The sequence below is a fragment of the Neodiprion lecontei genome, chromosome 3 (genome assembly GCF_021901455.1).
Source record: "Neodiprion lecontei isolate iyNeoLeco1 chromosome 3, iyNeoLeco1.1, whole genome shotgun sequence".
Lineage (NCBI taxonomy): Eukaryota > Metazoa > Arthropoda > Insecta > Hymenoptera > Diprionidae > Neodiprion > Neodiprion lecontei.
Window position 1 is genome coordinate 23,378,534 of NC_060262.1, and position 12,582 is coordinate 23,391,115.

The 12,582-nt window shown below is 39.2% G+C and overlaps 3 protein-coding genes across 15 annotated transcripts in view; 1 reads left to right on the top strand and 2 right to left on the bottom strand.

Annotated features, from left to right (window-relative positions):
- Positions 1-12,582, bottom strand: part of LOC107226321 — a 138,632-nt gene that overhangs the window by 56,217 nt on the left and 69,833 nt on the right. For 2 of the 11 annotated variants that reach the window (XM_046733336.1, XM_046733335.1), the window contains exon 1: positions 2,424-5,722. The exons of 2 other annotated variants lie outside the window; for them this stretch is intronic. In XM_046733336.1, the coding sequence (XP_046589292.1) occupies positions 2,424-2,885 (462 nt within the window). In that variant the 5' untranslated portion in view covers positions 2,886-5,722. Of the gene's footprint in view, positions 1-2,423; positions 5,729-12,582 lie in introns of those variants that run through there. 7 more of the 11 variants (XM_046733333.1, XM_046733334.1, XM_046733330.1 and 4 more) reach the window with 7 other exon arrangements.
- On the top strand, positions 6,169-8,179 carry LOC124293243. Its single transcript, XM_046733343.1, has 3 exons — positions 6,169-6,257; positions 6,367-6,649; positions 6,747-8,179. Exons 1-3 carry the CDS (start codon positions 6,242-6,244, stop codon positions 6,982-6,984), a joined length of 537 nt encoding a protein of 178 aa, XP_046589299.1. The 5' UTR covers positions 6,169-6,241; the 3' UTR covers positions 6,985-8,179.
- On the bottom strand, positions 8,193-10,061 carry LOC124293242. 3 transcript variants are annotated; one of them, XM_046733342.1, is made up of 2 exons: positions 9,877-10,061; positions 8,193-9,481 (listed from the first exon to the last, which is right to left on the bottom strand). In XM_046733342.1, exons 1-2 carry the CDS (start codon positions 9,929-9,931, stop codon positions 8,289-8,291), a joined length of 1,248 nt encoding a protein of 415 aa, XP_046589298.1. In that variant the 5' UTR covers positions 9,932-10,061; the 3' UTR covers positions 8,193-8,288. The 3 variants fall into 3 exon arrangements, with proteins under 3 accessions (XP_046589298.1, XP_046589297.1, XP_046589296.1); XM_046733341.1 differs by having other exon boundaries at positions 9,640-10,061; XM_046733340.1 differs by having other exon boundaries at positions 8,193-9,550; positions 9,640-10,061.

A 12,582-nucleotide genomic window follows, 5' to 3' on the forward strand; every position in this document is an offset into this window, starting at 1 on the left:
AATTGTTAATATTTTAGCTTGCGTTAAATACGAATTTTCTCAAATTTATTTCTATCGCACAGTAGGGCTTAACTCAACTTGCCCAACTTTTGTCCGAATTAAGCTACTGTAACCGATTCATCCTGAAAAAAGCTGCGGATGATCAATCCGGCCATTTTCTGATCTAACTTTTCATTTTCCGAGGCGTGATTTTGCATGCAGTAGCTGCAACAGCGGTAGCGTGGCGCAGTTAATATGAAGTCCGGTGAATGTAATAGGGAAGTCGTCGTTTATATTAGAATTAGAGCGACGCGTCGTGGACTCTAGCGAGCCATTGACCATGCATGCTACTGCTGCTGCGACTTGTTTCCGAAGTGACTCACAATCAGCAAGAGCTAGAGATGACGCCAACCCCAAACAAATAAACCGCGTGCGGATGGATTCACCACCACCCGTTTGCGTTCATTTTATCACTTAAAAGTGGAACGTGACCTACGCTGTTTGCACAAAAGAGTGAAAACTGTGGAATGATAATAATTATTACCGGTGTGAATTCGACAGAGATTCGATAATGCGAAAATCATAAAAGTGTGGATGAGATTCACACGCTGAGAAAGTTCGAAATTCTCTCATTTCATTGGAAGATCACAAACTATTAGATATCGCTACTAGTGTACTCGAATAAGGACGATGTTAGACATACCAGATCAATCTAACAGATTCCAATAAGCATTAATTTTATTTTTAATTGAAATGGTTGACCCATCAACTGAATATAGATAAATGAATACTTAATTTCCTGTCAACGCGACGAGATTGATAGATTTTGTAACGCGGTATTAAAATGTCCAAATCACTGGCGAGAAGTGTAGTCGTTGAAGAAACAAAATTTTGAACTCGAGCCAATTTGAAAACTTTCATTTACTGACGTTGAGAATCATATTTGCACGTGTCAAATTCGCAGGATCGTAAAAATAAAAAAAATATGAGGCGTTTGAAATTTCTTCAGTTTTCCAGATTCCAAATTTTCCAGAATTGAAGTTCGCTTCGATTAAGTTTTTTTATAATCAGGATTGAATATGTTTAAAGGTTGTGCAAAAAAGCCTGAACTTGAGAGAAGAAAAATAATCTTATAAACATTGTAGCATGCCGTGACTATGGTTTTGGATAGAGTTCAATACTGTAAAACGCGGTACAGACATGTTCATAATAGAATCGATTAATCATTTCAACGAATATGCATTTCGACTGTATTCGATAAACCAATCTAGTGTTTACTGCAGAGAAAGTAATGACAATCTTCGATAAGATTTGAATGAAAATTCTATTGTCCATATTCAATGTTTTAAACTTACAGGAGAATTTTAATCAGTTGATTCAATCGTTAAAATCTTCGCTCAAGCAAATTTCGAGTCACAACAACCGATGTTTCGTTACAGTGATCAATGTCTCATTTCGCGGCCCGTGATCGCCGATTTAGTCAGTTCAAACCGAGCCTTTCTATCAGCGTACCATTTACGTTCATATTTTATGACAGTTACATAAGTTATCAGCATTCGTATCTTCGTTTGAATACCAATTCACTCACGGCATTGTTTAGATGTACTTCTTTGCAACACTTCGCGGACAATAAATAAAATTCCCTACCGTTTCCCAGAGTTTGCCGAGCATTGAAAATTCAGTAACGTATGTCGGAGATTTTCAGAATTCTAGGTAATATTTAGGAATATTCAAAATGACGTATTTGTATGAAGATAAAATATAATAAACAATTCCCTGACTATCCGCAAAAACTCCTAACATTTCCCTAAATATTCCAGACTATCATAATCCCACCCAGTATGTGCGGAAAAAAGTCATTTTAGAATTTACTTGATGTCACGTGAGGTTACGTGAAGTCAGTAGAAGTCTTTAACAGTCCCGTGAATCCGCGTGAAAGTCGTTTGGTTCAAGTCATTTGAATTCAGTTCAAATAATTTGGATTCAATTGGCGAAATTTAAATTCACGAAGTCACTTGAAATCGCTTGAAATCTTTTGAAACTATTTCAAGTCTTTTGACTTCAAAAAGTCGGTCCAAGCAATTTGGAGTCAGTTCAAGACATAAGGATTAATTTCAAGTCATTTTGAATCAGTTCAAGTGGTTTGAATTTATGAAGTTAATAAAAATCACACGAATCCAACATAATTTCATTCGACTTCGCGAACCCGTTTCACAAGTAACTAGATTAGAATCCAATAAAAGTACAATGTTCACTTTACAAAGCCACTCGAAGCAATTTCACTCGAATCAAATCAATCGATCTAACGACCAACTCGCTTGAATTAACGAAGTCTCGAAGTCACCGAAACAACGCGTCCCTTCGAGCGATGAAAAATAAAATCACATAGTCATTCCCACACACACACGCGCACACACAGACAGGAAATGTATCGTTTCCCTCACCTCCCGAGGTTCCTTGGGACTCTGCACCCTGAGAGATCCGCTAGCAGATTTGACTCGAAGGGGAGCCTGTGGAATCGCCGTTATAATTTGGGGGACAATCGGTCCCTCGTAGGGGAGTTCCTGGTAGCACGACTCGCCGGAACCTCGCCTGCTTCCGGCGATGCACATCGCCCGACGAAACAGCCCGGCGACAACGGCGCACAGACCGCATTGCAGCCCCGTTGCCGATCCACGGCTAGAAAGCGATCCTCCGCCGTTTACTCGGCGCCGGGTCCCGCGGATTCCGCCGCGGTGACCCGAAGCCTCGCGTCGCGGCGTGGACGCCACTTTTGACTTGTTGGGTTTAATTTTCGTCGTTTCCCTATCACCGCGGCGTGGTTCTCCCTTCCTTCCTTTGTTCTTCCGTTTCTTTACTACGGTAGTTATTCTTATTATTGTCGTTTGCCACTCTTTGTCACGCATACGACACCATGCACGTAATATCGTCGGTGCGATCTATTTTTTACACACATATATACGCACAGCCGAGATGCTGCGATATCTTTGGCTTATTTTCTCCGCGTTTAACCTTACTTTTCCTCTCACCATAAACATCTCACTTCCGCCGGTTGTACGTATCATACACGTTTGTTACATCTCGATGTGTTTACATGTTTCTTTTTTCTTTTTTTATAACACGATATTACAGGTTTCTTTATCTCGTGTACACTGTCCGCTACATGCTCTTCTGCTCACTGAAACGAACTGGTATATTTTAAAACGAACGAGAAGCATCGGATCACACAAAATGTAAAATAAATAAAAAAAAATCTACACCACGGCTGCAATAGCCACGCGGCTGGACTCACAATTGACGCGTCAAGCCCGTTGCATGGGTGGTTGGGAAAAAAAATATATATGAGTACGTTAAATTATCAATCGCGCACGAAGCCGAGGTCTGCATGACTGGAATGTATAGTATATTACAAGTATACTTCATGGACAGGTATAATACATCACACAATGCACTGAACGTATATTAAATCTGCCGCGCTAAAAATCGTATGATAAATTCAACATTCGATCCACGTGAGACGAATAAAAGGAGTGGGAGAGAGAGAGAGAGAGAGAGAGAAAGAGAACGTCGAAGAGCCAGACACAGGGATGATCGAGCTGATCTAACGTTACGACTAACTGATTCTCCTGTACGACCGCAGACCACACAACCTCGAGTGGAACAAATAAGAATCGGGGGAATGAGAAAAGAAATTCAAATTACACCGATAAGATGTCGCGATAATTAGCGGACGCGTGCCGTGGAGTAACAACAACGAGGAAAAGGAAGAGCGAGAACGAGAGAGAGAGAGAAAAATGGCGAGGACGGAAGGGGGGGGGGAAAGGGGGTTAAGTTAAACGTACGACTACCGCGTAAACAGACACTAGGCCGATTTTATGTTTGCCTTAGAAACTCTCTCGCGTGTCGTCGCCGCCGTCGCGTTTTCCCCTCCTTTCCTCTCCGCTTCTCTGGGTTAACCGTGTTACAAGTTTTTGACTTATGCAAATGCTGCAGTGAAACCTTACTTAGCGAGTAGATATCTCCGGTTCGCGGTTGCCGCGAGAATTATAACAAGATATACTTGGCAGATGCTCATTTTCTTATCGTTCCTCGCTCGCTTTTCTTCCCGGAAAAAGATGAGGCCCTTTTTCAAAACTTGGGAGCTCCGCAATTCTGGTGTCTTGTTTCGTGATACTGCGAGTGCGAATACGACTGTTTTATGAACTTATTTCAGGGCGGTGGATCGGAAAATCGAAAATAGAGTGGAAAAATGCGGAAGCAAGAACGCGGTGATCCGCCGGTGAAGACCCGTGTCCCGCATAGTTTGCATCACCGCACGTCACTGCTACGACTAAAATTCTTCCCACGAGCGCCGTTCGACTTTTTTTTATCTATCCTAGACGCGTGCCAGAATTTAGTTTACTCGGATAACAACGTCGAGCGGAATTTCATCCAAGTACCTGCACGAAATTTGATTGAATTCATTGAGAGTGTCGATTGGACGGGAAAAAGTTAACTTCGTTTCAAAACCGACTGGCGCACCACGCTCTTGGTAAAGTACAGTCAAGTTCACTGTGCAAGGATTTGCATCGGTTAATTTGACATAAAATGAAATAAAAAAATTTCCCGCATGTTTAGTTCTATCACTATGAAGCTGTGTACCATTTAACCACGATATCGTAAACTGTGACCTTTCACGACAAAAACTGGCACGAACATTTTTTATTTTTTTTTTGTTGTTTTATTCATATTAGAATTCGTGTAGAATTATTTTCAAAAACTGTATAATATGTCACGTGGAATACGAAGAATACGTAGCAATTGGCCTGTCCGTCCTTTCGGGTTAAATCAAGATTATACATGCAACTCCGAACCGAGTGAATAATTTGATAAAGGGGTGGAAAAAGATAGGAGGGTACACTCTCCCCGGCACGACGATGTGCGTGGACGTACACCTGAAACACTTGACCGACGGGGACGTGTTAAAAGTTCGTGAGGTTCCTCTCCGGGCGGGTCATCGTCCATCGCGCAACGACCAGCGGAACTTGTTGCTAACGTTTTGGGGGCACGCGACGCCGGGCGTCGGTCGGTCCGAGGGACCGGCCTCGGCCTCCTCCTCCTCCTCCTCCTCCTCCTCTTCGTCCTCCTCGCGTACGACGTCGTAGGCGAAGTTGTACTAAACCGTACGGATGTCGAACTTCCCGAGTGGCGGAGATCCGCGCGTCTATATGTCTCTCTCTTTCTCTCTTTTCCCCTCGAATATATCACGGGCTGAGACCAAATAAAAACAACTACATCACAAGTACGGTTAACGACACGAAGAAAATTGTGTTTATGCGATATATATACACATCGTACATATGGATATGTATATACATATATACGCATATCCGTGAGTCGGGAAGAAGACAATTCGGCGTGATCGGCGGTAGCGTGTAGCAATGATACTCGGCGAGTAGATTTAGTCGAGAAAGAGCGCGTGATTTACATCGAATAAATAAATCGAGCACGCGTCTGAGATCCACCGAAAATTCGGAAACGGCAAGGAGACTTCTCGTCGGTCTCCGTGGTCTCGGCTCTTCCTTTCCATCCTGAATTACGACGGATGTGGTGGAAGTGAACTAGGGAAGGGATAGGGCTACGCGTCGACGTAAATTTAAATACCAAATCGTAAAAGGACGACGGGGTTGCCTGCCTTTCAAACGCTGGACGAGCCCACGCGGCCGAATCGGGAGTGCGCGTCCACGGTGCACGCCGGCCGGCCGCGGTGCACGCACTGACTGAGCTCTGGCGCCCGTCAGCTTTGCCCTGGGGCCGCAAACATGGGCGGCGGCGGAGGGGGTAGGTGGGGGAAGAGTGCGCGGCGCGGGAAAACGGCGAGGGACTGCGCCGGGATCAATAACAACCAACCCCCGCGGTCGGTCTGCTGGGTCTGTCGGGCTGCCGGTCTGTCCGTCCGTCGGGCGACTCGGCTGAGGTCGGGTCGGGTCGGGTCGGGTCGGGTCGGGTCGTTGAGCGGACGGAGCGAAGGCGGGAGAGAAAGAGAGAGGGAAGTATCGAGCGTACTCGCGCACGCGGTGCTTTTACGTGCGATCGGTGCTAGTCTGGCTTTTCCACGCTATAGGCGTCTCTGCACCACTCTCACTCGTAGGGCTCTGCAAACGACGAGTAGGAATGGATTACATACCGCTCTCGGGCTCGGTCTGACTATTGGTAAGCGGGAGTTGCAATCACGCCAACTGGTGACTATATTTTGAACTAGCGAAAACGGGTCGGCTGATTAATGTCATATGTAAACTGTATGTAAACAAATCCGTTTCTTAAATTTTATTAATAATAAACATTAAAAAAGGACATTACCCTAAGTTCTATTAATAATAAAAAAAATGTTTTTATCAATGTGCAAAGTATTGGATTATTTGGAGTCTACAACGAGAAGCCGAAATTTTATTGAAGGCGAGCAAGTTGTCAATGCGAATCATTTAATTTATACGGGAATTTTGAGTGAAAATGAAGAGCAGTATGAATTATTATCATATTGTATACAATCATCCAATACTCGGGGAGATCCTCACGAAATAACAACAGTTATTAGTAAAACTGATAAGGTTATTTCCTCAGTGTGCAGCTGTACAGCTGGGAACAGTGGAACATGTAAACATAGTGCTGGTGTTTTGGTGTTTTGCACACGGTAAGTTTAAACAGTGGGATATATTTTTTCAATGTTTCTTGGTATGTAATTTCTACTACCAAGCCAAATTAATTATATTTTGATTATTTTTTTTTAGTAATGATTTGGCTGGCTTCAAAACGGTTTCATCAACAGACAGGAAATGTCTTTGGAGTGCACCTCGCAATGCTTGTTTGGAACAATATAATCCAAAGCCTTTGAGTGAACACGGCTGCTTCAATATAAAGAAAAATCACAAGGAACTAAGTGATGATGTCAAGAAGTCAATCAAGGAAAAACTTTTTTCGAAGAATTTAAAATCAGCTTTGTCAGAGCATGCGTACGAGCGTGAATGATTAATTTATTTATGATTGATTTTTTTTTTAATGAAAATTTTGTTGAAGTAAATTTTCATGAAAACAATTTTATGATTCACTGTTTATATAAACAATTGTTGTTTTTAATTTAATCAATTTTGTATATATTTGCCGATGAATTTAAACTTTTTTACTATTTCGATGGAATAATTTAATCAATTCTAATCATGACTTGTATGTAACATTTACTTCATCACAATTTATGACTCTCCAATCATGTTGTGTTTAATTTTTATTTTCACACGTTTTTGAATGTATTTATCACAGAACTGGAAGGCATGCGCCACTGCAACAACCTACTATTGAAACTGTACCTCCTGAGAACTTACAACTTATCCAACGTTTGATTTCACACTCATTCTCGTCATCAATCCTACTCAATCTTTCTGAAAAACCCTTCCGACCACTGAGAGAATGTTGCCAGAAACTTTTAGAGCAATTAATTGGGAATCCTTATAATATTTGTTTAGAAACTCAAAAATTTTATAGTGTTTGGCAGAAAGAACGTCAATTTCGAATAACTGGCTCGCGATGTTACGAGTTATACACTTATCGAAAAAATTTAAAACCCAATTGGAAAAATAAGTCTATGAAATATTTCTATCCGACAAATATTAGCACTCCAGCAATGAAACATGGTCTAAAATTTGAACCTGTTGCTCGAGAAACATATCAAGAATTAAATCCATCTACCAATGTATTTCAATGCGGACTAATAATTTCTAGAGACAATCCGTGGTTAGGATATTCTCCTGACGGTATTATTTTCGATAAGGATAAACCAATTAAATTGTTAGAGATTAAATGTCCATATGAGGGTAAATCTTTACCTGTAAATGAAGTTATTTCTAAACTCAATTTCATTCAAACAAATCCAAAAGATGAAAGTATTTTGAGTTTAAAAAAAAATCATAAGTATTATGGCCAAATTCAGTTCGGAATGGGTATTTTAAATATTCAAAAAACTGATTTTATTATATTTTCTTCGTTTGATAAAAGTATGAAAGTTTTAACAGTAGATTTTGATAAACAATTCGTAAACGATTTATTCACATCTTTAAAATTAATATATTTCAATGAAATGTTACACTATGCATGCACAGATGAACATAAACAAAATTAAATGTTGATTATTTGTGAATAACCGTTCTTTAAAAATATTTTTAAATTTAAATAAATACCTGCAACATATTCAATTGTGTTTTCATTTATTATTAACATTCTAGGTGAATTACATAGTTTTAATGTAATATTACGAATAATAGATTTAATTTATAATAAAGTTATTCTTTTTCAGACAAAAATTTATCATCTTTCAAAATCGGAGAGCTTAAATTGACAACTGCACCAATTATTGTTAAAATTTCTTTGCCTTTCTTCACTAAACCAATTGGCATTCGCGAACCTAAAACTTTAAAGACTTTGAGTCGTTGATTAGAACGTTCCACGTGTACACGAGCTCTCGCTATTTTAGCGTTCAATCGTGATTCTTCTCTGGTAAATTGAAGCTGCTCTTTCTTAAATGGAGGCCTTATAAGCTTAATATCTTTTTCCTTGCATAATTTATCAACTCGAAACCCTTTATCAACCATTATTGCTTCACCTTTTTCTAGATAATTTAATATTTTGGATTGTTCAAATATCGCATCATCTGAAACTCTTCCTCCGTACATTTCACTAATAAATGATATTATTCCTCCAGGAGTTACTCCAGTCATAAATTTTATTGTGTAAGTACTTTTGTACCGAGAATAACTTGCTTGTTGACAGCATAGATTTTTTGGTCTTTGGATAAATATTTCAGTGCAATCTAGAACGATTCTCACATTTCTAAAATCATCAAAACATACTGGGAGATTCTTAGAAATTTCATCTTTATCCGGAAAAGGAATGCCTTCTTTCAAACAAACATAAAGCATATCGATTATCTTAAGGACTACTCTTCGACACTGTGATAAAGATGAATACTTAAACAAAACTGCCAAGATTGCATATGATAAATTATGCTTCAATTTTATGAATGTCATTATTATTTTACTTCGAAGGTTCATCGTTTCAAATCTATATTTAGGAAAGCCATCCTTTACCACGTCAATAATAGTTTTTAAGATATCAAAATTAATAATACCAGTTAGTGTGTTGAGCTCTTTTTCAGTTTTTAAAATATCACAAAAATCTGTGATTAAATCCCCGCTTTTAATCTGAACACCAATATCAACCAGGCGTTTTGTAGCCAAAATTTGGTCATTTTCTGTAAGCAGAGGTGTATCTTGAACTAAACTGATGGAACTACTTTCTCCTTGGTCATCCGGTTCCTCTGTCAAATTATTAGTATCTAAGTTATTAGTATCTAACACATCCTGATCTTGACAACTAAGCTGACTAGCTGGCAATACTTCATTCCTACTCTTATCTCTTCGTAATCTTCTTGTCTCTCTGTCAGTATTTTTGTTGGTGATTAATCTTGGTGTCTTGTCTGTAGAAGGTAAATTACATGAAGGAACTGCATTTTGTTTTAATCTTCGTTTGCCTTTGGAGCTTAAATCTACATAAGAAAGTAATGCCCTTAGTTAATATTGCAAATAAAAAAGTTATTAAGATAATTAAAAAACAAATATAATATAATATAATAACCTGGTGAAAAATAATCGGACTGTTTAAAATGCAAAGAACAAACTTGCATGTTATCGGTAACATTTTTACCAATTTTTAACACAATTTGCCACATTTTTCGGCAGTCTACTTTTTCTTCTTCACCGAACGTATTTATAATTTTTATGAAATTGTTTTTTTTAGGAAAAAGATGAAATCTGACATCTGAATCCCTACAAGCTTTACTCTTACATCCATACACACTGCAAAAAGCTTTACTTTTTGTTTCCCTCGGAGAAAAACGTACACCCGAATCATCAACAACACTTTCCATTTTAATTTTAGTTTGTTTCTTAGCTAACAATAAAAAAAACTCAATAATTGTAAATTAAAGTTTACATTATCAATATGTTGAGCAATATCCATATGACAGCTGACCCGTTTTCGCTAGTTTAAATTTTGAACACCAGGCGACAGTACTTGTACTTACCACTTACCAATATCGGTAGAGAGAATTGTTGGGAGTCGGGAGCGCGCGAGACGACGACGAACCTCGATGCCGGTTTCGGGATGGACTTTTGGACAGTCTTCGGGGCTCTGAATCCGAGGATAGATGCCGCGGTGAGAAAAAGAAAGGGAGATAAGATACGGATGGGGAAAGATGGGGTGAACCTTTGTCCTTAAAGGCGAGGTATTTCGACCGATAGAGCGATTACAGTATACACGGTACGAATGTTATGAGGAGAATACCACGTCGTCGGAGGACGAATCCACTTCTCTCTTTGCTCTGCATTCTTTTCTTCGGAAATATAACGGAATACCGTCGAGTGGAGAGCTTCCGAACTTGTCAAAATCTCGATTTGAGCCACCGCTCGATCAGGGTTACCACAAAAGTTTAAGTCCAGTCTTTCGGTACTAAAATATTACCGGAGAAGAAATATCGTTACAATTATACAAGAAATATTACAGTACGAATACCTGTCTCGTGTAATAATAACTGTCATATGTATACTTGACAATACCTATCAAGTACGTTTCTTGGTAACTGCTAATCTTTCGTTATGCTTGTTATGTTTTTTAGTTAAATAAAGCCTCAAAATCACTTCGTCGATGCACCAACATCGTACCATTGCAATAGAGATTGGTAAATATACTAGTACTGGTTATTAGTAATACTATAAAGCCAGTGTACATAAAAAAAATGATCGAAACATTTTACCAGACATCCTGCATTACGAAGTTGTCATTTTATACGTATAGGTATGTATTTTTTACATTATACAGTGCTCAAGAGTTGCTGTTTATATTAGTCGGCATATTCCGCGCCAACTCTTGCATACTTTTCCACCAATTTTTTTGTTATTTTTCCTTTTAATTTTAACTTGAAAAAAGTTGTGGTGATGAAGATGCGTTTTTTTTTCTTTTTTTTGCCTACGTACAACGTTGTTTTGGTGTCGCTGAGACGCCTCGAAATAACTCGCTACAGACTGGGAAAATCTGCAAACTGACAACGAGATCAACGCAACAATGTCCATACCAAAGAGCTTGGAAAATTCCTTTCGAAAATTTGTACAAATCATCGCGGCCAAATTTAAAAATAACAACTCGAGGTAATTACAAGACTCAACTGACATCCATCAATGGCTGTTACGCGTTTCCCTTGGCAGGTTGAAGTTTACGTACCTGTATCACGTTCACGGTAGCGTGTACGAGACAAGAGAAGCGCCCCAGGGAGTTTTGGTTTTACCAGATATACTTATATATTTAACGTGAGATCCAACCATGAAGGTCGTTTCAGAGCCGTTGGATCATCGGGAAGGAGACCTTTGCCGAGGTATAGGGTAAAAGATGAGCGTTGCGACCCGCGGGGCAAAACACCGGATGGCAATAGTTGTCGACTGTTTGATAAAAGGTGACAGGGATTTTCAAGAGTGAAGTTGAATGCCCTGGTAGGTTTAGTCTAAGTTCGCAGGTTCCAAAAAAGAAATCCCTAAATATGTGTAACCTGCGCGGACGCTGCATCATCGATTTCGTTCGAAGTTGGTGGAACTTTATAGAGTATCTAAAAAAATAACTACTCCCACGAAGAGTTACCTAGTTACTATTAAACTCACAGTTTGAAAAAAATGAGTGATATACCGTCGCAGTCCTTTGTTGGTGAAACGTGTGTACGAAATTTAAAAACCTTTTTCTTTATCAACCTACAGTTTTCCCACATTTCTCAAACATCATCAGACCTTTCACAAGACGAGAGAGATATTTTACTCCTATATGTTTGTGAGCCGAAGTAGAAATCGCTCTTCGATTTAATTACATGCAATCCAGGTAATAGCTGAAAAAGCATATCATACATGTCAAATAGCATAGTACAAGGATAGTTCTTCATAGAGCATAGTTCTTCCCTAATGTTTTGTCAAATAACAATTGGGTAAACTCCACTACGCAACAAAATTATAGGTAAAAAAGAATCCAGGGCAAAGCCTGTCAGTTCAGCAATAAATATGATTATGATCATGGTTATTGGAATGACACTTTTCTTTGGAATGTCATTTTTTCTTTTCGTTACAAAATGAAGCGCCACCACAAAATAAAAATCATTTTTCCACAGTTGTTTTGACCCAGCTCACCTTGCCTCGGTCCTTTCGTACAGACATAGGTGTCCAACTTAAATACGGGTGTGACAGTTATCCCTGCTCCCACGCCTTCGTCTACATAAGTAGGTGTGCACGAGATGTTGACAGTAATCGTGAGCCTTGAGGAGATATTCACACGGTACACTGGATTATATGGTTGGAGTATCACGGGGGCAATTTAAGTAAGGGTAAATTCACTTGTCTTTACGTAATTTACGGTACGTTTCACCGAAACCAGCATATTTTCTGCAACCGACGGTATATTTTATTTCTCTCATTGTTTACGATTGGTCGACTCCTTAATAACAATAATAACAACAGTAATAATGATAATGATAACAATAATAATGAC